The sequence below is a fragment of the Podarcis liolepis genome, assembly GCF_965112155.1.
Source record: "Podarcis liolepis genome assembly, chromosome: 2".
In the NCBI taxonomy this organism is placed as follows: domain Eukaryota; kingdom Metazoa; phylum Chordata; class Lepidosauria; order Squamata; family Lacertidae; genus Podarcis; species Podarcis liolepis.
The window spans coordinates 111,097,361-111,120,805 of NC_139555.1; the positions used below are offsets into that span (position 1 = coordinate 111,097,361).

General features: G+C 47.0%; 3 protein-coding genes across 3 annotated transcripts in view; all 3 read left to right on the top strand.

Moving 5' to 3' along the window:
- The window catches only part of LOC310699266 (uncharacterized protein), a 62,483-nt gene extending 51,662 nt beyond the window's left edge, over window positions 1-10,821 (top strand). Inside the window, exons 15-16 of the mRNA XM_083486889.1 lie at window positions 7,518-7,675; window positions 8,553-10,821. The gene's annotated coding sequence lies outside the window, so the exon portion shown is untranslated. The remainder of the gene's footprint in view (window positions 1-7,517; window positions 7,676-8,552) is intronic.
- Window positions 1-23,445, top strand: part of LOC310701986 (butyrophilin subfamily 1 member A1-like) — a 105,680-nt gene that overhangs the window by 33,890 nt on the left and 48,345 nt on the right. The window lies entirely within an intron of this gene.
- Window positions 1,193-21,596, top strand: LOC310700930 (uncharacterized protein). Its single transcript, XM_083490883.1, has 14 exons — window positions 1,193-1,826; window positions 2,339-2,434; window positions 2,741-2,971; window positions 3,307-3,329; window positions 4,409-4,530; window positions 5,103-5,135; window positions 6,781-7,278; window positions 13,412-13,929; window positions 14,388-14,483; window positions 14,796-15,026; window positions 15,333-15,355; window positions 16,458-16,579; window positions 18,471-18,503; window positions 20,867-21,596. Exons 1-14 carry the CDS (start codon window positions 1,266-1,268, stop codon window positions 21,379-21,381), a joined length of 3,102 nt encoding a protein of 1,033 aa, XP_083347009.1. The 5' UTR covers window positions 1,193-1,265; the 3' UTR covers window positions 21,382-21,596.

Below are 23,445 nucleotides of genomic sequence, written 5' to 3' on the forward strand. Positions count from 1 at the left end.
AGCTACTTGCTGCCGGCTTCCGATTCTTGCTTTTAAACCAGGCTTAATTTGAATTGAAATTGGTAAATAATTAGGTGATTTTGAGACATAAATAAATACATAATTAAGCAATTTGTAACCTTAAACTAATAAATAGATAAGTCGTAAATAACTTGTTGAAATTAAGTTCAGCTAATTTCCCTGTCTGCTCTGCTGGTATTTGCATCTTCACTCCAGTTAAGTTTTAAATTAAACCCAGTTGGGTTTTACTGGTGCACACGATATCGACCTGGTTCGGGTGTATTAATTTTCTTTCCTTAAAGTTTGCCAGTGCAGACAGTACTGAACTACGCACATTAGCTGACCTAAGTGGCCGGTGTTTCATTGAACAAGGTAAGCAAGAGTCTAGATCACATCATGTCTGGTCAGGGAAACCAAGTAAACTCCACTGCATCTGGGGGGCCTCAGGGGAATCAGGAGGATCCCCAACCCTTTGTAATCCCAAGTAACCCTCAAGCCTTGGCAGAGTTTTTCACTGCTTTCCAGGATTTTTATAGGCACAGGTCGTCAGGACAAGCGGCAGCAACACCGGCAGCACCAGTGGCAGGGGCACCACTGGCACCAGTGCCACCGCCAGCGGCACCGATGGCAGCGGCACCAGCGGTGGCGGTATCCGTACCAGAGGTACCAAGAGCATTCACACAGGACTTCATCCCGGATACACAACCCAATGAAGTGCAACTTCCCGGCAAAGTTCTTAACCTGAAGCACTATTTCCGGGTTAGTGGAGTCTGTAACCTGAAGCGTATGTAACCTGAAGCATATGTAACCCGAGGTACCACTGTAACTGGATACTATTTAGCTGAGATACGTTTGCAAAGGCGGTTTGCAGAGCTGGTTCCAGAGGTTATTATTGCACATTATCAGATGCTGGCGATTTTGTCAAAACAACTCACTACAAACTGGCACCGGGATGGAGGGCTGGGCTGTTTCTCCTCTGTATGTCTTGGCTACTAACTCGAAAGAGGAGTGTGAATGGAGGAAGGCGGGGGACGGGGACGGCAGTTCATTCATTAGCCTGCAAAGTAGTCTGAGGCTGACATGCTGATAAGGAAACAACAACAACGAGAAACTCCCCCAGCTCCCACAGGGAAATGATTGCTTAAACTCCAAGGCAGCAGGGATCCTGAGTAATCACATCTGAATTTCCTGGAAAGGAAACCCTCCCATTTGCTGACGCAAAAGAGAGAAAACGAAACCAGCTCCCTCTTCCCGGTGACTCCGCCATGGCTGCTTCTGGTGGTCCCGTCCAGGATCTCTGCGAGGAAGCCACTTGCTCCATCTGCCTGGAGTGTTTCAGGGATCCAGTGATCATCCCGGAGTGCGGGCACAACTTCTGCCGAGCCTGCCTGATCCAGTGCTGGGAGAAATCCGAGGGAGAGGCTTCCTGCCCTCTGTGCAGGGAAAGGGTGGAGCAAGGCAGCATCAGGAGAAACCAGCAGCTGGCAAATTTTGTAGAAATAATTAAGAAATTCAACCATCCAAAGGGGAAAGAGAAGGAAAAGGAAGGGTCTGTGAGAAAGGACCAGGAGTCGCCAGCAAGAGCCTTTGTGCAGAGTGATATATCGAGAGTTTTGGTACGTGCTTTGCGAATACTAGCCGAGAAACTCCGTCTTCAAGAAGAAAAGCAGGAAGAAGGAAAGGGGAGAGTCTGCGAGAAGCACCAGGAGCCGCTGAAGCTCTTCTGCAAGGAGGACCAAAGCCCCATCTGTGTGGTGTGTCATGTATCTAAGGAGCACAAAAGCCACGAAGTGATTCCTCTAGAGGAGGCGTCCCAGGAGTACAAGGTAGGAAAAGGTAGCGGTTCTTTCTTGGGGGGTGGAATAGCTTCAGACAAGATAATAAAATGACAATAGACAATAAAATGTTGTAATGTATTCTATCCTCTTGCAGCCCAAAAGGAATCCTCCAGCAAGAGATCTTGTGCAGCCTGATAAGACTAAACTTCTGAAACTTTATACAATAAACATTTATTTTCCTTTTTGAGGGATTAAAGTCTGCCCAGTGACCCCCTGACTGCAGGCTGCAGTAACTCCCCTGGGACGAAAGATTACAACATCTAGGTTTAATTTAATAAAAAGGAGGGGGTTGTTGGAGGTGTGTTGAGTGTGGGGGACAAATAGCAAAACCCCCATGTTTCTCAGCTCTGATATAGGGCAGCCCCATTTCTGCCTCCTCTGGGATGAAAAAGGGGAACCTCTGCCAAAGACCCAGGGATGTGGGGCAGGGAGCAAACATAGGATTCAGCTTCCCTGTTAATGTGTAATGCAGCCCAACTTGGATTTTGTTTTCTTTTCAGGATCAGATCAGCAGCTGCCTAGACAATGTGAGGAAGGAGAGAGAGAAAATTCTAGTATTTAAAGCAAACACAGAAAAGGAAAGCCAAGACCTGCTTGTAAGCACCATTGTTACTGCTTTAAGATGAAAAAGTGCTATAGTCTAGAATCAATATCTGGGGGGGTGGGACTGAATATGGAATACAGAAAGAGGTTTATTTTTGAATGGCCTGATTTCCACAGAGTATGAAAGACCATTTAAAGGAGGGGGTGGGCTGTAAGTTTTTATGAAGCTCTTTCTCTGCTGAATATGTCAGAAGTGGCCTTCCAAGGAAATCTGGTAGACTGGCCTCTTCATCCTGCAAGAGCAGACTAGATGCCTGATATTGGCCCACTGTTCTCTTCTTTCAATCTCTTTGCTGCAGAAACAAACAGGTGCAGAGAGGGAAAAGATGGTGGCTGAGTTCAGGCGACTGCACCAGTTTCTTGAAGAACAGGAGAAACGTATTCTGGCCCAGATGGCAGAAGTGGAGAAGGAGATTGCAGCCCAAAGGGAGGAGCACCTGGCCAGACTCTCCAGGGAACTCTCCTCTCTTGAAGGCCTCATCCAGGAGATGGAGGAGAAGCTTCAGGAACCAGCGAGTGAACTCCTGCAGGTGAGGCCTCATCCTGATGCGAGAGGGTGGAGTGTGATGCTTCAGACTGTAGGCATTTCTTAGTCACATAAAAATTTTGCTGGAATGAAAACCGTACATGAAGGGCGAAAGGCGTCAGTCCTGGGGTCAGAAAAGTGGCCTTGCTAGATCAAACCACAGGCCCCTTCATTCTAGCATGGTGTTTCTCGCATTGGCCAACCAGAGGTCTCTGAGAAGCCTAAAAACCAGTAGTGCTCTCCAAACCTGTGATTCCCAGCAGTTGCCACTCAGCTGCTTAGTATTTATAACTGACTGCAGAAATGGCTCCACTGACATCTTTCTTTCTTTCCCTCCAGGATATTGGAAGCTTCTTGCAGAGGTAAGTGATGGAAAACCCCTGCCTTATTCTGATGCTAGGAAAGTTCCAGTTTAATGGGTGAGAAACTCGCTCTCCAATTCCTCCTTCTAGAAATAGCTTAGGACTCCATCCTCCATTTCACAAGATCACAGACAAAAACAGGGACACATTTTCCTAGCTATTAGTCTCATCTACAATCATAGGAAGGAAGCCATTCCACGTTCCCCTCCGTTACATATTTCTCCCCTTTCCATTATGGATTCATTTACTCTACAACTGATACAAAAAGGGGGGACATTCCAAACGGGCTTGTAAATATCTTCACTTAACTTACCCTTAAATATCCAGTTTATTTCAAGCTCCTGCAGGTTCTTCCTCAGACATAAGAAGGTGAGAAATGGCCCTCCTGGATCCGGCCAGTGGCCCATCTAGTCCAGCATCCTGTTTTCACAGTGACTAACCAGATGCCAGTGCAAAACCTGAGAGCTGGATCCGGGCCCCAGAGGACGCTCCCCTCCTGTGGTTTCAGAGGCGCCACTGCCTTTGACCCAGCCATGGTGAAGAGTAGCCTCTAAGAGCCTTGTCCTCCAGACAACTTCAAAAACTCATGAATTTTGAAAATCTTCCACCTTTAGACATCATTGCTTTAATTTCCAATGTTTGTCCCATTTTTCATTGTAACCACTGTGCTAAAATACATTTTAAAAGCATTTAAAATACATTCTATAGCATTCTTAATTTCCTTTTCACTTTTCTTCAGAAAAAATGATTTGCATAGATCAGCTTCTTTACCTTCAATCTCATATTCATATATTTCCTTCAGTATATTTTGGACGCAGGTGTGTGTCAGTTTTCCTTCAACTCATTAGGTGCTCTCTAAATCCACATGTCAACAATATGCTCATTCTTGCCGTAGGAAAAACTACTCCCAAGTCTTCATTATGCTTTCTAGATTCACACATCATCTAGATGTTCCCTTTTGCCATAGGAAAAACCCTGCTCCCAAATCTTCATCATGCCTTTATTATCAGGATGAGACGCCTGCCTTGTGCTCCTTGCGTTGGAAAGATGGTGGCTTGACTTTGTTCTTCTCCTCCCAGGTCTCAGGAGAAGGAGAACTTAGAGGATCCTCCTGTGGCTTTTCCTCCTGCCCTGAAGTGGAGGATCTGGGACTTCAAAGATATAAATCCCTTCCTAAAGGGTGTCATGAAGAAATTGAGAGGTAGTAAAGAAGGGCTGAAAATATTTTGTGCTGGATATTTAAAATTGTTCATGAAAGACTCCAGCTCATTAGCAGTGCCAGGAAAATAGAAGGCTTATTTATTTTCTTTCAGTATCTAGAAGCCACACTTTTTTATGTAGATGATGTACAGTAGTATGGTGAGTTTCAGATACAGTGGTACCTTGGGTTAAGAACTTAATTCGTTCCGGAGGTCTGTACTTAACCTGAAACTGTTCTTAACCTGAAGCACCACTTTAGCCAATGGGGCCTCCTGCTGCCGCTGCCCCTCCATTGCATAATTTCTGTTTTCATCCTGAAGCAAAGTTCTTAACCCAAGGTAATATTTCTGGGTTAGCGGAGTCTGTAACCTGAAGCATATGTAACCCAAGGTACCACGTGTAGTTTTAACAGCAACTCCCATAATCTCCAGCCAGTGTGGCCAGTTGTTAGGGATGATGGGCCTTGTAGTCCACAACACCTGGCTACTATCTCATGAGCTCATATTGTTCAGTCCAGGTTTGTTGTCTGAATGATAGTGTGATGCTAAATCTCTGTTCTCTTTTCTCTCCCAGACACTGTGGAATATGGACTTCAGCTGCGAAAAGGTACATTTCCGGGTCAAGCACAGACACTAATTCGGGAGAGATGGGATCTGCTTCTCAAAAGACCAGGCCACTGCAGCTCTTCCATCCATGCCTTATTTCCCCTTATTTCCCAGAGGCATCTGTTCCGTGAGAGCAGCATGCTGGGCTAGAGGGGCCCTTGGCCTGATCCTGCAGACTCTTGGGAAGCCCCCAGCCCAGGATGCCTGGCTTTTCTGTGCCCAATCTCAGTAAGACACAGGGGTGGTGTGAAGCCAAATGCTCCCGGCACATGAGGGGGAAATATCCCTTTGAGCCATACAAAATCCCCACCCCTTGTATGTAAGAGTAAGGTGTAAGAGTGGGAAATGCATGAACACAAGTAGCTCAGAAAATGGCTGCAACAACCTTTGGGGGGGCGAGAAGGTGAATGGGTTCTGGTGTCAGTGGAGGGAGCTGGGGGCTGCCTGAGTGTGAACTCCAGGGGTCTGGCTTCCCTGCAAGATGGGGGTCTTCCCTCAGCTTTTGTATTGGAGGGGAGACATGGCTTCTCTGCTTCAACATGATCGCAGACTAGAGAAACTTGAGTAAGTCCAAAAGAGCAGGGCAGAATTACTCCAGAGACCAGGGGAAAGGCTCGATGGTGTTACGGAAATTACGGTGGGCATACCTTAAAGTTGTTAAATGTTACAAATATGATGCATAAATGTACCCTTTCGAGTTGACAGCTCAGGGAAGTTACCTAGCTTTAAAAATCATATAAAATCAACTCCTTTGCTAGTTTCCTTCATTCCACCCCCAATTTGCTTCAATGGCCAAGGACTTGGAAACCACTCAGTCCCCACCACAATCCCTCAAGCGGGAGGTCAGGTACTCACAGGAAGGTAGGGTAGGGTGAGGTATAACATAATACTAAATATTTAACTAAAACTTGAATGGTGGTTAGAAAGAGGGCAAATATGTAACTGAAGCTTGAATGGTGGTTACAAAGAGGCTGAGAGCACCTGCTGCCAGATTCTCCTGGCGTGTCAAGCATGGTCTGCCATGTGATGTGAGGTAAAATATTAAGATGTGAATTAGGGAGTCCCTGCTTTGACTCCCTTCTGCCATGAACTGTAGGTAGTGGGGGTGGCCTTTGACAGGCCACTGTCTCTCAGCCTCAGTCCTCCCATTTGAAAAATGGCCATAGTAAGACTGACTTAACTTACAAGAAAGTTGCAAGGATTCTATGTAGATAATGTGTGTTAAGTACAGTGGTACCTCGGGTTAAGAACTTAATTCGTGCTGGAGGCCCGTTCTTAACCTGAAACTGTTCTTAACCTGAGGTACCACTTTAGCTAATGGGGTCTCCCGCTGCCACCGGAGTTCGATTTCTGTTCTCACCCTGAAGCAGATTTCTTAACCTGAGGTACTACTTCTTAACCTGATTTCTTAACCTGAGGTACTACTTAGAGGACTCTGTAACCTCAAATGTCTGTAACCCTAGGTACCACTGTACTTTGAACACGTGAAAGAACTGCAAATGTTTCAAGAATCATTATTAAGAACTTGATGTACATCTTCATCCCTGTTCATTTCAGAGGGGATGCTATTTCTGTCATGTGCTTAAAGAAAAGTTATCTTCCCAGTTGACGTTGTTTCTCTTCTCTTTCCTCCTCTGCCCCCACAGAAAACGTAACTTTGGATCCATACACAGCAAATCCCTGGCTCATCCTGTCTGAGGATCGAAAGAGTGTGAGTTGGGGAGAAGTGCGTCAAGACCTGCCAGACAACCCTGAGAGATTTGACATGCATGGCTATGTGCTGGGATGTGAGGGTTTCACAGCAGGCAGACATTTCTGGGAGGTCACTGTGGGAGGAGAGGAGAGATGGGGGGTGGGGGTTGCCATAAAGTCTGTGAAGAGGAAGGGCGGTTTCTCTTTCTGTCCTACAGAAGGGATCTGGGGTTTGAGGAAGTGGGGCGGTGGGTACACCCCACTTGAGGCCCCTGTTCCAAGTGAGGAGCCCAAGAGGATCCGAGTGACCCTGAACTGTGAGGGGGGACGGGTGTCCTTTTACGATGCAGACACAGCAGTCCTCCTCTACACATTCCCAGCAGGCTCCTTCTCAGGAGAGACCCTCCAGCCCTTCTTTTACATAAGCAGGAAAGCGAAGCTGAGACTCTCTTGACTGAAGGTGCAAAGAAACAAGCGCGTATTCGTTTCAGTCTCCTCTTTAGGACTGAGCTGACAAGCACTTGAGAAACCATATCTGCAGAACTGTGATTGGCCATCCCTTGTGTCAATCATGATGCAGCTCTCTCTTCCTGGGCCAGCTTCGTAAATGACATTGATTAATTGGGTCCCCTGTCAGTCCCCAAATTTGACTCTCTCCCTTGGGAATCAGCTATTTCTGTCTGTGCAGGAGGTGCAAAGGGGGAAAGAAGCAAGAAAATAATTTAGCAAATAACAGCAACATTCCTGTTTCAATGTAGTTCTCTCTCCTACCTCCAACTCAAGATTTCTAGAGATAATACTCAGGGTGCAGACAGACAAGCATATCTTCACTGCCACTATGACATACAGGCAGTGGCGTAGCGTGGGGGGTGCCAGGGGTGCCGGCCGCACCAGGCGCAACATCTGGGGGGGGTGCGAGTCCAGAGGGAAGGGACAAGCAATCAAGGCTTGTTTGGGGTGGGGGGGTCGTCATCTCCGTTTGGCCGGCCCCCTCGAGGAAGCGGGAACCTCTCCAAGGCGCAGCGCGCCGTCGGTGGAGGGAAAAGAGCCGCACAACAGCAGCAGCAAAGCTGGGAGGAGGAGGAGGTGGAGGCGCCACCTGCCGCAGGATCCGATCCGAGCCTGCTAATCGCTTGCTGGGAATTGAGCGGCTCAAAGAGGCAAAGGAAGAGGTGGAGCCGCTGGCCCGGCCGGGAGGAAGCTGGAGAGAGCAGCGCGCCTGGGCGCGGCGAGGTTGGGTAGGTGCGCCCTGGCTGGCTACCCGCCTCCCGGGCTCAGTGCCTCCATGACCCCTCCAGGGGAAATGGGAGAGATGGGGGGGGGTCTGGAGTAGCCCCGGCTGGCCTGCTCCTGCTTCTCCCCCGCCTCCTTCCCGTTGCCGACGCCTTGATCTCATCCGGACCAGGGACGAAACACGCCCATCCTTCGCTACTCCTTGTTGGGTCACTGCTTCATTTCTCCAGGGAGAGAGAGAGGAGAGGAGAGGTGCCGGGGATTGCCAAGCGCGCGTGACGCAAAGGGCCTGCCCACACGCAGGCTGAGCTCCGCGTGGCGGGGGTGGAGGGAGGCGCTCTGCACATGCTTAGGAGGCGCTCGCCAGTGGCGTAGCATGGGGGTGCAGGGGGCCGGCTGCACCGGGCGCAACATCTGGGGGTTAGGGTTAGGGGGTGCAAATTACTTGCCCTGCCCCGGGTGCTGACAACCCACGCTACGCCACTGCATACAGGTATTCAGTCTCCTCTTCAGGACTGAGCTGACAGGGACTTGAGAAACCATATTTGCAGAACTGTGATTGGCCATCCCTTATGTCAATCATGATGCAACTCTCTGTTCCTGGGCCAGCTTTTTAAATGACACTGATTGATTGGGTCCTCTGTCAAACTTAGGAAACAACAGCAACCCTACACACATTCCTGTTTCAATGTAGTTCTCTCTCCAACCCCCAACTCTGACTTAAGATTTCTAGAGACAATACCATCATCTTTTCTGAATAAAATCAGAATTATGCAAGGGCATCACTTAAAACCTTCCTCAGCCTCAATCCTGCTCTCAGATTCCCTTTCCTCCCCCATGACATCCACTGGCCATGGAGAAGGAAGTTCAAAAATCCCCCCCCCTTTTTTTTAAATACTACTCAGGGAAGCTTTTGTGGCAGTGCAGCAAAATCTCCATATCCATAGAGGCCTGTTTGCTAGTTGGGTACAGCCAACCCAAAACTCATGTGCAACTTACTTGCATTATCACACCCTGGAGCCCTTCATCAGAAAATAAGTTAATAAATAGAAAGAGGGCGAGAGACTGGGGGAAACTGTTCAAAGGGACTGTGTGAGATCTCACAATAGTCTCCACACCGCAGAAAGCAATTGGGGGGGGCCACCAGGGGGCGCATTGGAAGATGGCTGACAATAACATCTCTCCGACCCACACAAGGTAATTAAGAGGCTGATATGGGAGTATGCAGCCTCCCTTACCCCCCAAGGGGATGGGGGGGGGACTGCCTTGCCAGCTGTGTCCATAATGCACCCCCGGATTCGAAAGAAGGGGGTGAGGGCACTTGGCACAAAGCCCTCGGGTAGGGTCGCTCTCCCAGATGCCATCTCTGATCGCGCACTGGTTTGCATTACTTCAAAATATATAATTGGATAAAGAAGCAAATGCACATACTTCAAGTGAAGATCGGGAGTAAAGACTGCTGATTAATGGGATCTCTGTGTGCGGAGCAACGGGTGGACAATAAATCAAGTGAAGACCCATCATTAAAAGACTAGTATGTTGGACTGAAACGGAAAGGGGAGGGAGGAAAAAACTTTTCTTTTTTTGTCTTATGTGAGTACCCAATAATCCTCCCTCCCAGAGAGAAAGATCGTTGCTAACTACTAATCACAAGCTGGAGATTAAAAACTGTGTGGAAATGAATTATTGATCAAAGTGAGGACTGGTGGGAATATCGGGAATGGAAGGAAAGCTTTGTGACGCAGTTTCAAAATGGAGATTCGTCAAGACGGCCTGCCCACAGGAGGACGGGGGGAGGAGGACCGTGGTCATTGGAATGTGAATCGGAATGTGAATTTGACCCGACAGGGCCCCCTGAGATACAGATTCGCAGGCCGGTGGAAATCAACGGACAGACTGTAGGAATGTTTTTTTATGGAGGGTGGAAATGGTGGCTGTCCTCTATGTGATATGGCTCTTGGAGAGTGTAAAATCCACACAGAATATGTTTGTTTCCAACCCGCTTGTGAAGATTATCAGAGATCACAAAGAAAGGAATATATGATTACAACAAGAGGATGAGGAAAATAATAAAGAGACTATCTGGACAGAATTGGACAGAACTGTGAAATTAAAGCCGTAGCAAGAGTGATGTTTGGCTCCCTTTCGGAGCGCGAAGTATGGGTACCCCTATTAAAATTTTAAATATTTGGCTGTATAATTTGGAACTAATGTGATTTGGAATTAATGTGATTTGCTTCGCCTGTTAATAAAAAATATTTATAAAAAAAAGAAAGCAATGGGGGGGGGGGCTTTGGCAGTGGGAGAAAGAGTTTCTAAGTCCACCTTGCTTAACAGCCTCTAGAAAGGTTGCATAAAGCCCTCAATATCTGGCTTCAAAGAAGTAGGGATGGTTGCTTGTGGGGCATTGGGGGGGGGGGTCTTCCTGACTTATGCAACATTGCCTTTGCATGCTGACCCCAGGAGTGTAACCCCATGTAGGTTTCTGGCGTTGATGTAACAAAATCCCTCTCACAGTGAAGAGCCTCTGTCAGGAGTTCTGAAGGGAGAACAGTGACAATCTAGAGGATTTCGGGGGGATTGGTAAATTCCCATGTATACAATTATTTTCTCCAAGGTGTTTTGCAGTGAACAGTTAGATACTTATCTGTACTTGTAGAGATCCCCTCTTCTTATCCTTTTGTATAACGGGCCTAAAATAATTTGGGGATATGTTTCCTGTGCTAATATGTTTGATTCTATTAAAGATTGTACTTCTTGTTGCTCCTGTGTTCTTTCAAACTCAATAGTATAATATCCATTCCCTATGACACTTCCTCCAGGGATTTTAGGAGGGTGATATTCTGTTTTATCCTCAGAGAAACCCTGTGAGGTAGAAGAGGCTGAGCTGAGAGACTTAGAAAAAGGAGACACATTAAAGTTCATGGTCAAAAGAGATTTGAACCTGGGCCTTGTCATCCCAAGTCCAACACACTGGGCACTCAAAGTGTGAAGAAGAGCTCTATGTTGTAGCTCTTCTTCAGACCTTCCTATGTTGACCCTGAATGTCTGCAGGAGGAGTCAATCCAGTTTGAGTGAGGGGCAGATTTCAGGGGCTTCCCTGCATAAGCTCGTATTTTGCACCTGGGTCCATTTCTGGATCTCAGCATTCGGATTAGAAATGAAAGGCAATCCCCCAAGTCTGAAGTCTGCCCATCCCTTTATTTGGGGGAATCCCACCACCAGGAGAGAAGTGAGTCTCAGCCGTATCTGTCAGGTCAGTGAGAGAGCAGGTATCCTATTGACACCCTACTTTTCAACACAGAGACAGTTGTGGGCAAATGGAGGGGGGGTGAAAAGAATGCCAGTTACAATAGTTCCTTGCCCCATTTTCAACAGAAGCAGCCAGTGCCAAACAGATGGGGCCTACATCTAAAAAATGCTGAACAACTGTGTCCTCCCCTTAAAAAAGCTTGGTTCTCTCCCCCCCTCCAATGACAATGGGTAGATCATTGCCAATTGTTTTATACTGGGAGTAGATCGCAGTCTCTTGGGAGTTGGACATGCCTGGCCTAGAGAAAGGAGTTCCTCACACAGGCCACTGACTTACACACCCTCTTAAAGGCCATGAAACAAAGGAGGGTTTGAGACCAAAAGCCCGTTCCTGTTGATCACCTCCACAGCTTCAGCTTCTTCAGAGGTAGACTGCCTCTGCGCCAGGAGGTTTCATTGAGCAGGATGCTAAATTCCTGTTGAAATTAGGCTTTTCCAGCACCTTTTCCCCTCTGCAGAGTTGAGAGACACCCATGAGAATAGTCCACCCTCAGATGTTGATGGATCCAAGTGGCTCTGGAGGATTTTCTGGCTGATATGACTGGAACTTCTGTTGAAGCCGTGGTCAATCTGGTCAAACATCCAGTTGAAGCCCTGGTCTAACATCCAGATAGTTCAGGATATACGTAATAATAATAATATTTATTATTTATATCCTTCACAATCCCTCTCCCACTTTGTGATGCCCATTTGGCCTTGTGGTTAGTGTGTACATTGGGATAAACTGCTGCTCATGCTACTTTTTGGTTTCCTCCCAGAACATCCACCCCAAAAAGTTTTCAGAACTGTCCCCTCAGCCTTTTATTCAGTTACAGACCCTTCTGCAAAATGTCAACACACAAACAGCAGGAATCATAATCCACAAGGATCCAGATTATGAAACTGAAAACAGATTTGGGTGGATTTGCAATAGCCTCAATTGTTTTGCCTTCATTTTTACACTTGAACATAGACCCAAATTAAGAAGGGGACCATCACGTCAGCATGGATCAAATGAAACGTCAGAGAAAAATGTTCAGAGCATCAACACTGAATTTTTTTTAAAAGTGTGATTTGTAAAGAATTTTATGAGGAATGTGTCAACCACCGAACAAGAATAATTCAGCAGTATATAAAGATAAAAAGTATCACAAGTGAAAAGAGTGAGAACTCTTCCCACACACCAAAAAATAAAATATAAATATAAAAGGTTCCATGGTTAATGTTAATTTTTCTGAGAGGATGTACAGACTGGAGATGGGATCAGTGGATGGGGGGAAATGGAAGAAACTGGACCTGAAGAGCAGCTTAAAAATTCACCTGGGCTGCAGGAAGATTCATTAGTTTAGAGGGGAGGATGGAGAGGAAACAGGGATTTTGTTTGAGATTACATCAGCCCCCCCCCTATGACGCTTGAAGTTGGAAACCAGAAAGGGCAGCCTGGCCATTATTTTGTGATGGTTAATACTTTAGTTCCTGAGTCCAGGTCACAGGCTCACCCTATTCATACACAAATATGCCCTTAAAACAGGATTTGCAAGCAATACTCAATGGTAAGGCTTTCCCCATTTTCCTCCTTTACTTCAGAGGAATATTTGGGGTCATTGGGGGAGTCAGGTGGTGTGACTGGCAAACATCTGGATACCATTTAGCTGAGTCCAGAAGTTATTGCACATTATCAGACGCGACGAGTCTGTCAAAACGACTCACTAAAAACTGGCACCGGGATGGAGGGCTGGGCTGTTCCTCCTCTGTATGTGGGGGCTGCTAACTAAAAAGATGAGAGTGAATGGAGGAAGGCGGGGGGGGGCGGGGCAATTCATTCATCAGCTTGCAAAGTAGTCTGAGGCTGACGTGCTGATAGTTAAACGACAACAACAATAAACTCCACCAGCTCTCGCAGGGAAATGGTTCCTTAAAAGAGCAGCCACCAAGAATGAGCATTCCAATTAAAATAAAACATTTAAAATAAAATATATAAAACTATATATTTCCACCATATCAAAGCGGCTCGGAGCTCCACCCAACTCCCAAGGCAGCAGAGATCCTGAGTGATCGCAGCTGAATTTCCTGGAAAGGAAGCACGCCCATTTGCAGACGGAAAAGAGAGAAAACGAAACCAGCTCCCTCTTCCGGGCGAGGCAGCAGCCATGGCTGCTTTTGAGGGTCCCGTCCGGGATCTCTGCGAGGAAGCCACTTGCTCTATTTGCCTGGATTATTTCAGGGATCCAGTGATCATTCATGAATGCGGGCACAACTTCTGCCGATCCTGCCTGGTCCAGTGCTGGGAGAAATCCGAGGGAGAGGCTTCCTGCCCTCAGTGCAGGGAAACGGTGGAGCAAGGCAGCATCAGGCGAAACCAGCAGCTGGCAAATGTTGTGGAAATAGCCAAGAAATTCAGTCATCTGGGCGGGAAAAAGGAGGCAGAAGGAAAGGGGATGGTCTGCGAGAAGCACCAGGAGCCCCTGAAGCTGTTCTGCAAGGAGGACGAAAGCCCCATCTGTGTGGTGTGTAATGTATCCAAGGAGCACAAAAGCCACGATGTGGTTCCTCTGGAGGAGGCGTCCCAGGAGTACAAGGTGGGAAATGGGGGGATGGGGGGGTGGAATAGCTGCAGACAGGAGGGGCCATTAATAATAATATTGTAGTGTATTCTCTCCACTTGCAGCCCAAAAGGAATTCTTGTGCAGCCTGATAAAACTAAACTTCTGAAACCTTATACAATAAACATTTTTCTTTTTGAGGGATTAAAGTGCAGGCTGCAGTAACTCCCCTGGGAGGAAAGACTGCAACATCTAGGATTAATTTAATAAAAAGGAGGGGTGAGATGTTGGAGGTGTGTTGAGTGTGGGTGACAAATAGCAAAACCCTCATGTTTCTCAGCTCTGATATAGGGCAGCCCCATTTCTGCCTCAACTGGGATGAAAAGGGGAACCTCTGCAAAAGACCTAGAGATGTGGGGCAGGGAGCAAACATAGGATTCAGCTTCCATGTTAATGTGCGATGCAGCCCAATTTGGATTTTCTTTTCTTTTCAGGATCAGATCAGCAGCTGCCTAGACAATCTGAGGAAGGAGAGAGAGAAAATTCTAGTATTTAAAGCAGACACAGAAAAGGAAAGCCAAGACCTGCTTGTAAGCACCATTGTTACTACTTTAAGGTGAAAAATGCTATAGTCTGGAATCAATATTGGGGGAGGGGGTGGGGGGATGAATATAGAATACAGAAAGAGGTATATTTCTGAACAGCCTTATCTCCCACAAAGCAAAAAAGACTATTTAAAGGAGTGGGTGGGCTTGTAAGTTTTTACGGAGTTCTTTGTCTGCTGAATATGTCAGAAGTGGCCTTCTAAGGGAATTCGGATAACTTGACTCTTTATCCTGCAAGAGCAGACTAGATGCCTGATATTGGCCCACTGTTCTCTTCTTTCAACCTCTTTGCTGCAGAAACAAACAGGTGCAGAGAGGGAAAAGATGGTGGCTGAGTTCAAGCGACTGCACCAGGTTCTGGAAGAACAAGAGAAGCTTCTTCTGGCCCAGATGGCAGAAGTGGAGAAGGAGATTGCAGCCCAAAGGGAGGAGCAGCTGGCCAGACTCTCCAGGGAACTCTCCTCTCTTGACAGCCTCATCCGGGAGATGGAGGAGAAGCTTCAGGAACCAGAGAGTGAACTCCTGCAGGTGAGGCCTCATCCTGATGTGAGAAGGTGGAGTGTGCTGCTTAGTCACATTAAAATGCTACTGGAAAGAAAACACTGCGTGAAAAATGAAAGGCGTCAGTCCTGGGGTCGCAAAAGGGGCCCTTCTAGATCAAACCACAGGCCCCTTCATTCTAGAATTCTGTTCTCTCACTGGCCAACCAGAGGTCTCTGGGAAGCCTAAAAAACAGCAGTGCTCCCCAAACCTGTGATTCCCAGCAGTTGCCACTCAGCATCTTAGTATTTATAACTGACTGCTCCACTGACATCTTTCTTTCTTTCCCTCCAGGATATTGGAAGCTTCTTGCAGAGGTAAGTGATGGGAAACCCCTGCCTTATTATTCTGCCAGGAAAGTTCCTGTTTAACGGGTGAGAAACTCACTCTCCAGTTTCTCCTTCTAGAGATAGCTTAGGACTCAATCGTCAATTTCACAAAATAACAGACAAAAATAGGGACACATTTTTGTGGTAGCAATTGGTCCCATCTACTGTAAAATAACAGACAGGAAGCCGTTCCCATTGCATATCTCTGTGGGCCCTTCTCTGTGATGGAGTCATTTACTCTGCAATTGATACAAAAAGGGGGGGACACCCCAAAGGAGCTTGTAAATATCTTCACTATAACTTACCCTTAAATATCCAGTGTATTTCTGGCTTCTGCAGGTTCTTCCTCAGACATAAGAAGGTGAGAAAGGGCCCTGCTGGATCCACCCAGTGACCCATCTAGTCCACCATCCTCTTTTCACAGTGCTGAACCAGAAGCCAGTGGCAAACCCGTGATCAGGATCCGAGCCCCAGAGGACACTCCCATCCTGTGGTTTCAGCCTTTGGCCCAGCCATGGTGAAGAGTAGCCTCTGAGAGACTTGTCCTCCAGACAATTTTAGATACTCATAAATGTTTAGAAAATATTGCTTTAATATTTTTTAATATTCTAATGTTTTCTCCATTTTTAAAATATAACCACTGTGCTAAAATACATTTATAATGTGAATTGCAAAAGCCATTCTAAAGCATTCTTTATATTTCAGAAATGCAAATACCAAATCCATTTTATTTTGCTCATTAATCATGTGAAATGCTTCACTAAAACTGGTATAGTGCTAAAATTTCTCCATAAGAACCCAGTATTCTTCACTTTTCTTTAAAAAACAATAATTTGCATATATCGGCTTCTTTACCTTCAATCTCATCTTCATACATTTCCTTCAGCATATTTTGGAAGCAAGTAAGTTTCGGTTTTCCTTCAACTTGTTAGGTGCTCTCTAGATGCTCCCTTTTGCCATAGGAAACTCCTGCTCCCTAGTCTTCAGGATATATCCATCGTGCCTTTATCATCAGGATGAGACCCCTGCCTTGTCAGAAAGCTCCTTGCGTTGGAAGGATGGTGGCTTGACTTTGTTCTTCTCCTCCCAGGTCTCAGGAGAAGGAGAACTTAGAGGATCCTGCTGTGGCTTTTCCTCCTGCCCTGAAGTGGAGGATCTGGGACTTCTGTGATATTAATCCCTTCCTGGAGGGAGTCATGAAGCAGTTCAAAGGTAAGAAAGAAGGGCTGCGAGGGTTTTATACTGGACATTTAAAATGGTTCATGAAATGCTCCATGTCTTTAGCAGTGCCAGGAAAATGGAATGCAGTGGTACCCCGCAAGACGAACGCCTCGCAAGACGGAAAACCCGCTAGACGAAAGGGTTTTCCGTTTTGGAGGCGCTTCGCAAAACGAATTTCCCTATGGGCTTGCTTCGCAAGACGAAAGCCCATAGGGAAATCTCCGGGGACCTCTTTTAAATGCTAGCGGTGGGGAGCAAAGCCTTTCCCCCCCCTCCGGCCTTCAGAAGAGGTCCAGGAAGGCTGGCGGGGGCCGAAAGGCTTTGCTCCCCAGCGCCAGCATTTTAAAAGCAGTCCGGGATAGCAGGGAAGCGCTTCCTGCTATCCCGGACGGCTTTTGAAGGCAGGAGAGTCTCCGCCAGCAGCGGAAGCCTGGGCGCGCTGCGCGCAGGCTTCTGCATGCCGGCAAGTCTCCGCCAGCAGCGGCAGCGCTGCCGCTGCTGGCGGAGAGATCCGCGAAGCCTGGGCGCGCAGCGCGCAGGCTTCTGCATGCCGGCAAGTCTCCGCCAGCAGCGGCAGCGCTGCCGCTGCTGGCGGAAAGGTCCGGGAAGCCTGGGCCGGACAGCTTTTGAAGGCAGGCGGGGGGAGCAAAGACTTTCGCCCCGCCAGCCTTCAGAAGAGGTCCAGGACCTCTTCTGAAGGCGTGCGGGGGGCAAAAGTCTTTGTCCCCCCTGCCTGCCTTCCCAGGGGCTTTTACATCGCCCCGGACAGCGGAGAAGTCCTCCGCTGTCCGGGGCGATTTTAAAATGCCGCCCGCCAGCATTTTAAGATCGCCCCAGACAGCGGAGAAGTCCTCCGCTGTCCCAGGGTTTTTTAAAATGCTGGGGGTGGGAAGAAAAGCCCTTGTCCCCCCCCCCCCCCAGCCTTCAGAGGAGGCTGGTCTGAAGTCGGTTTCCCTAGGAACGCATTAATTGATTTTCAATGCATTCCTATGGGAAACCGTGCATCGCAAGACGAAAAAACCGCAAGACGAAGAGAATTGCGGAACGAATTAATTTCGTCTTGCGAGGCACCACTGTGTTTATTTATTCCTTTTCAATATCTATAAGTCACACTTTCTTATGTAGATGACTCACAACTGATTTTTCTTATGAAATTGAAAGAGGAGGATAAACCCTTCTTGCTGGGCTCTGGAAGCTCTTGCGAGATGTTGGGGGAGCCTCCCAGATTCCAGTCAGCAAGGTAAAAGGCTTGAAAGTGGTTGCCACAAAGGGTTTGGTCACCACGCAAATTGCTTTTAAGACTTTACTGGACTCTGAAAGGCTCCTGCAAAATCACATAGGTCCATCTACTTGACCTCTTCACATCTCTCAGCCAGGCCTTAGGTGCTTTCACGCATTTCACCCATTTCCCAGGTAGCCTCACCTACAGCTTTTCAGGCATCTCCTCTGTTCCTTTGGCCCTGAGATTGATGTAAGGGGGGCAGGAGGGAGGGGGGCTGTCCAGGAGCCAGCCAGGAGCAGAGGGGACTGGGGTTGACGCCTCCTGTCCTGGAACAGGGGTGTCTGGACCTTGTTGTTGATGGGGAGATCTTCTGGGGGTCCTGCTCCTCCACCCAAGATTTGGGCAGGCCTGAACCTTGACATCACCCCTGCCCTGGTTATGCAGGGATAGCCAGTATGGAGAGTTTCAGTTTAAGGTAGGTTTCGGGTAAGTTTAACTGCAACTCCCATAATCTCCAGCTGGCACGGCCAGTGGTTAGGGATGATGGGACTTGTAGTCCACAACACCTGCCTACAATCTCATGAGCTCATATTGTTCTTTCCAGGTTTGTGTTCTGAATGATGGTGTGATGCTAAATCTCTGTCCCCTTTTCTTTTCCAGACACTGTGGAATATGGACTTCAGCTGCAAAAAGGTACTTTTAATCATCATCATAATTTATTATTTATACCCCGACCATCTGGCTTGGTTTCCCCAGCCATTTCCCCGGGCACAAATTCAGGAGAGAGGGGATCTGCTTCTCAAAAGACCAGGCCACTGCAGCCCTTCCAGCTATGCCTTGTTGTTGTTTAGTCGTTTAGTCATGACCGACTCTTCGTGACCCCCTGGACCAGAGCACTCCAGGCACTCCTGTCTTCCACTGCCTCCCTGAGTTTGGTCAAACTCATGCTGTCCATTCCTTCATTTCCCTTATTTCCCAGAGGCATATGATGAGTGAGAGCAGCTTGCTGGGCTAGAGGGGCTCATGGCCTGATCCTGCAGACTCTTAGGAAGCCCCCAGCCCAGGATGGCTGGCTTTTCTGTGCCGAATCTCAATAAGACACAGGGGTGGTGTGAAGCCAAAGGCTCCCGGCACATGAGGGGGAAATATCCCTTTGAGGCATACAGGATCCCCACCCCTTTTATGTAAGAATAAGGTGTAAGATTTGGAAATGCTTGAGCACAAATAGCCCAGAAAATGGCTGCAACAACTTTTGGGGGCGAGAAGGTGAATGGGTTCTGGTGTCAGTGGAGGGAGCTGGGGGCTGCCTGAGTGTGAACTCCAGGGGTCCGGCTTCCCTGCAAGATGGGGTTCTTCCCTCAGCTTTTGTATTGGAGGGGAGACAAGACTTCTCTGCTTAAACTAGAGAAACCTGAATAAAATTAAAAGAGCAGGGCAGAATTACACCACAGCTCAGAGGAAAAGGCTCAGTGGGAAGACAAAAGTGCAGTCTGGCCTGATCCTGGACACCGCAAAAAAGGAATCATAAGAGCTGGAAAAGTTGCAGCAGATGGCAACATATAGGAAACTCGTACTTCTCTTTAAAATTACATTCTGGGATTCTTTTTGACAACAGCAGTGAGTAAAATACATAATGGCCAATCAATACAATAATAATAATAATAATAATAATAATAATAATAATAATAATAATAATAAACACATTATTACATTTAACAAAAAACTTTTAAAAAGACTAATATCAGCACTGGCAACGTCCCACATCACACTTAATCTCCAAAGGCCCGTGTACAAATGTGTGTCTTTAAAATGAAATCGCTTGACTAACATTCCATAACGGGGGGGGGGGGGGGGGTGAGAGGACTGCAGAGCAGATCTTCTTCCTAATGTCCATCAGCCTGACCAATTTTTAAATGGGCTTCTCATTGTGCTTCCACTACCCACCTTTTCCATAAATGTGAGGAAGAAAAAGACAAGTCATATAGCCAATCAAGACTAGGGAGCCATTGAAGGTGACGGGTGGGCATGGCACTTCCTAGGTGTTACTGGGTTTGGCTTTAATAAAGTTATTTATTTATTTTTTTAAAAAGAATTTATATATTGCCCTTGGTATTGCAACAAAAAATGCATTAACACCAATTCCCAGAAGAAAAAAGCCATCCATATCAACAATGTAATAGATGACAATTCAAAAGAAAGAACTATCCATTTTCTGCATCGCTCTAACCAAAACACAAGCGATACTGTAATTGAGTTTGTTCTTGGCTGACTTCTCATACTTTGCCTGGGGGAAACAGACCATAGGCCCACACTGCAGAACATGGGAGGGAGTCCCTCAAAAGGTGGTGGACGCTCCTTCCTTGGAGGTTTTTAAGCAGAGGTTGGGTGGCCCCCTGTGGTGGGTGCATTGCAGGGGGTTGGACTAGATGACCCTTGGGGTCCCCTCCAACTCTACAATTCTACGATACACTTTCAAGAATCCCAAGTAGGACATTTCACACACGGGTTGGGGAAGCCTAACCACTTTATTGCTTTTTATAAACTACCTGGAAGGATGGGGTATAGTATAATGTTAAATATATAACTGAAACTTGAATGATGGTTACAAGGAGGCTGAGAGCACCTGCTACCAGTTTTACCTGACCTGTCAAGCATGGTCTGCCAAGTGATGTGATGTAAAATACAAAGAAATGAATGAGAGTCCCTGCTTGGACTCCCTTCTGCCATGAACTGTGTGGGGTGGGGGTGGCCTTAGACAAGCCACTGTGTCTCAGCCTCAGTTTTCCCATCTGAAAAATGGGCATACTAAGACCGACTTAACTCACAGGGTTGTTGCATGGGTTCTATGTAGATAATGTGTGCTAAGTACTTCGAATTCTTGGAATAACTGCAAATGTTTCCAGAATCATTAAGTTGATGAACATCCCTGTCTCAAATGCAGAGCCATGGAGTCCCTGTTCATTTCAGAGGGGATGCTATTTCTGTCATGTGCCTAAAAAAGAGTCAGCTTCCCCGTTGACATTGTTTCTCTTCTCTTTCCTCCTCTGCCCCCACAGAAAATGTAACTTTGGATCCAGACACAGCACATCCCCTCCTCATCCTGTCTGAGGATCGAAAGAGTGTGAGACGGGGAGAAGTCTATCAAGACCTGCCAGACAACCCTGAGAGATTTGACACAAATCTTTATGTGCTTGGACGTGAGGCGTTCAAGGAAGGCAGACATTTCTGGGAAGTCGCTGTGGGGAGCGAGGGGCAATGGGCCGTGGGGGTGGCCAGAGAGTCTGTGAAGAGGAAAGGCGAGTTAACCATTGACCCTAAGGAAGGGTTCTGGCGCGTAGGGAAGTGGAGTGATCAATGCAGGGTCTCCACCCGCAATGGGCCCCCTGTTTCAATTCTGGGTGCAGAGCCCAAGAGGATCCGAGTGGCCCTGAACTGTGAAGGGGGACGGGTGTCCTTTTATGATGCTGATACAGCAGCCCTCCTCTACTCATTCTCAGAAGCCTCCTTCTCAGGAGAGACCCTCCAGCCCTTATTTTATGTGAGCAAGGAAGGGAACCTGATACTCTCTTGACTGAGGGTGCAGACAGGCAAGTGCATATTCATTGCCATCATGGCACATTCAGTCTCCAGGAGCTGACAAGCACTTGAGAAACCATATTTGCAGAACTGTGGTTGGCCATCCCTTGTGTCAATCATGATGCAACTCTCTCTTCCTGGGCCAGCTTTTTAAATGACACTGATTGATTGGGTCCCCTGTCAATCCCCAAACTTAGGAAAACACTAACCCTAGACACATTCCTGTTTCAGTGTCGTTCTCTCTCCAACCCCCAACTTTGACTTAAAATTTCTAGAGACAATACTGTTAAGTTGTGGGTGAACATATCAGACGACACAGTGATTCTTCAAACAACTCTTGTTTATTCACAGGCCAGGACAGAACTGAACTGAAGGGTTCAGTCAGCCTGCTTATATAGAGCTCCAGTACCATGTTACTGTAACAACTTTCTAAAACTATCCAATCACTGAACATCACTTTTGATCCTTCATTTGCATAACTATCTACAGTATCCCCCTGCTGGCCCAGGGTGAGAACTTCAGTACATAACAAATACCATCATCTTTTTTGAATAAAATCAGAATTATGCACGGGCATCACTTAAAACCTTCCTCACCCTCAATCCTGTTCTCAGATTCATTTTCCTCCATCAAGATCTCCACTGGCCAGGGAGATGGAAGTTTCAAAATCCCTTATTTTTTGCTATTCCTCAGGGAAGCTTATGTGGCAATTCAGCAAAATCTCCATATCCAAAGAGACCTGTTTGCTAGTTGAGTGCAGATTGCACCCTGGAGCCCTTAAAACAAATTAATAAATGGAAAGAACGCGAGAGACCGGGAAACACTGTTGGAAGGGACTGTGCGAGATCTCTCGTGAGTCTCCAGAGCCCAGAAAATAGGGGGGGGGGCTCTGGCAGTGGGGAAAAGATTTTCTAAGTCCACCTTGCTTACTGGCCTCTAGAAAGGTTAAGATCTTTGGCTTTGGACAAGTAAGGATGGTTGCTTGGGGGGCATTTTTGAGGGTCTTCCGAACTTATGCAATATTGCCCTTGCATGCACAAAGAGTCGGACACGACTAAACAACAACAAAAATGCTGACCCCAGGAATGTAACCCCCCACGTAGGTCTTGGACCTTGAGGTAACAAAATCCTCTCTGGCAATGAGGAGCCTCTGTCAGAGGTTCTGAATGACAATCTAGAATAAAGAATTTCGGGGGGATGGTGGTAAATTCCCATGTATACAATTATTTTCTCCAAGGTGCTTTGTATCAAACAATCAGATACTTACCTGTATTTCTACAGAGCCCCTCCTCTTATCCTGTCATATAACAGGCCTGAAAGAATTTGGGGATATGTTTCATGTGCTAACATGTTTGATTCTATTAAAGATTGTACTTCTTGTTCCTCCTTTGTTGTTCCATGTGACACTTCCTCCAGGGGTTTTAGGAGGATGACATTCTGTTTTATCCTCCGAGAAACCCTGTGAGGTAGAAGAGGCTGAGCTGAGAGACTTAGAAAAAGGAGAAACGTTCAAGTTTATGGTCAAATAGATTTGAACCTGGGCCTTGTCATCCCAAGTCCAACACACTGTGCACTCAGAATGTGAAATCTTAAGCCTAAGATTCCCTTCAGAGATGTGCTTGAAAGCCCTCCCTGCAAAGCTCCTCTCTATGTTGTAGCTTCTCTTCAGACCTTCCTGTGTCGACCCTGAATGTCTGCAGGAGGAGTCAATCCCGTTTGAGTGAGGGGCAGATTTCAGGGGCTTCCCTGCATGGGCTTGTATTTTGCACCTGGGTCCATTTCTTGATCTCAGAATTCCCATTAAAAATGAAATCAATAAAAGTTTTTTCAATAAAAGTTCTCTTCCACATGGGCAGGTGGTCGATGGGATCAGTGGGGGAAAGCTAGGAGCTGTACAGCAGATTTAAAATCCACTAGCATCCATCCTATGTTCTATGACTTCAGAAGCGACCTTTTCCCATCTTTCGCACTACCATTCTTTAAAATTTTAAAATCCACATGAAAGAGGCTCTGAAGTCCAGCTACCTTCGCACCTGCAGGGGGCAGCAGAGACCACGAG

Excerpts from the sequence above, each read along its gene's own strand:
- LOC310700930 (XM_083490883.1), top strand. The coding sequence starts at position 1,266 with ATGGCTGCTTCTGGTGGTCCCGTCCAGGATCTCTGCGAGGAAGCCACT. Across the intron at positions 2,972-3,306 it reads CAGCGAGTGAACTCCTGCAG|GATATTGGAAGCTTCTTGCA; the intron begins GTGAGGCCTCAT and ends CTTTCCCTCCAG. Across the intron at positions 18,504-20,866 it reads TGGACTTCAGCTGCAAAAAG|AAAATGTAACTTTGGATCCA; the intron begins GTACTTTTAATC and ends CTGCCCCCACAG.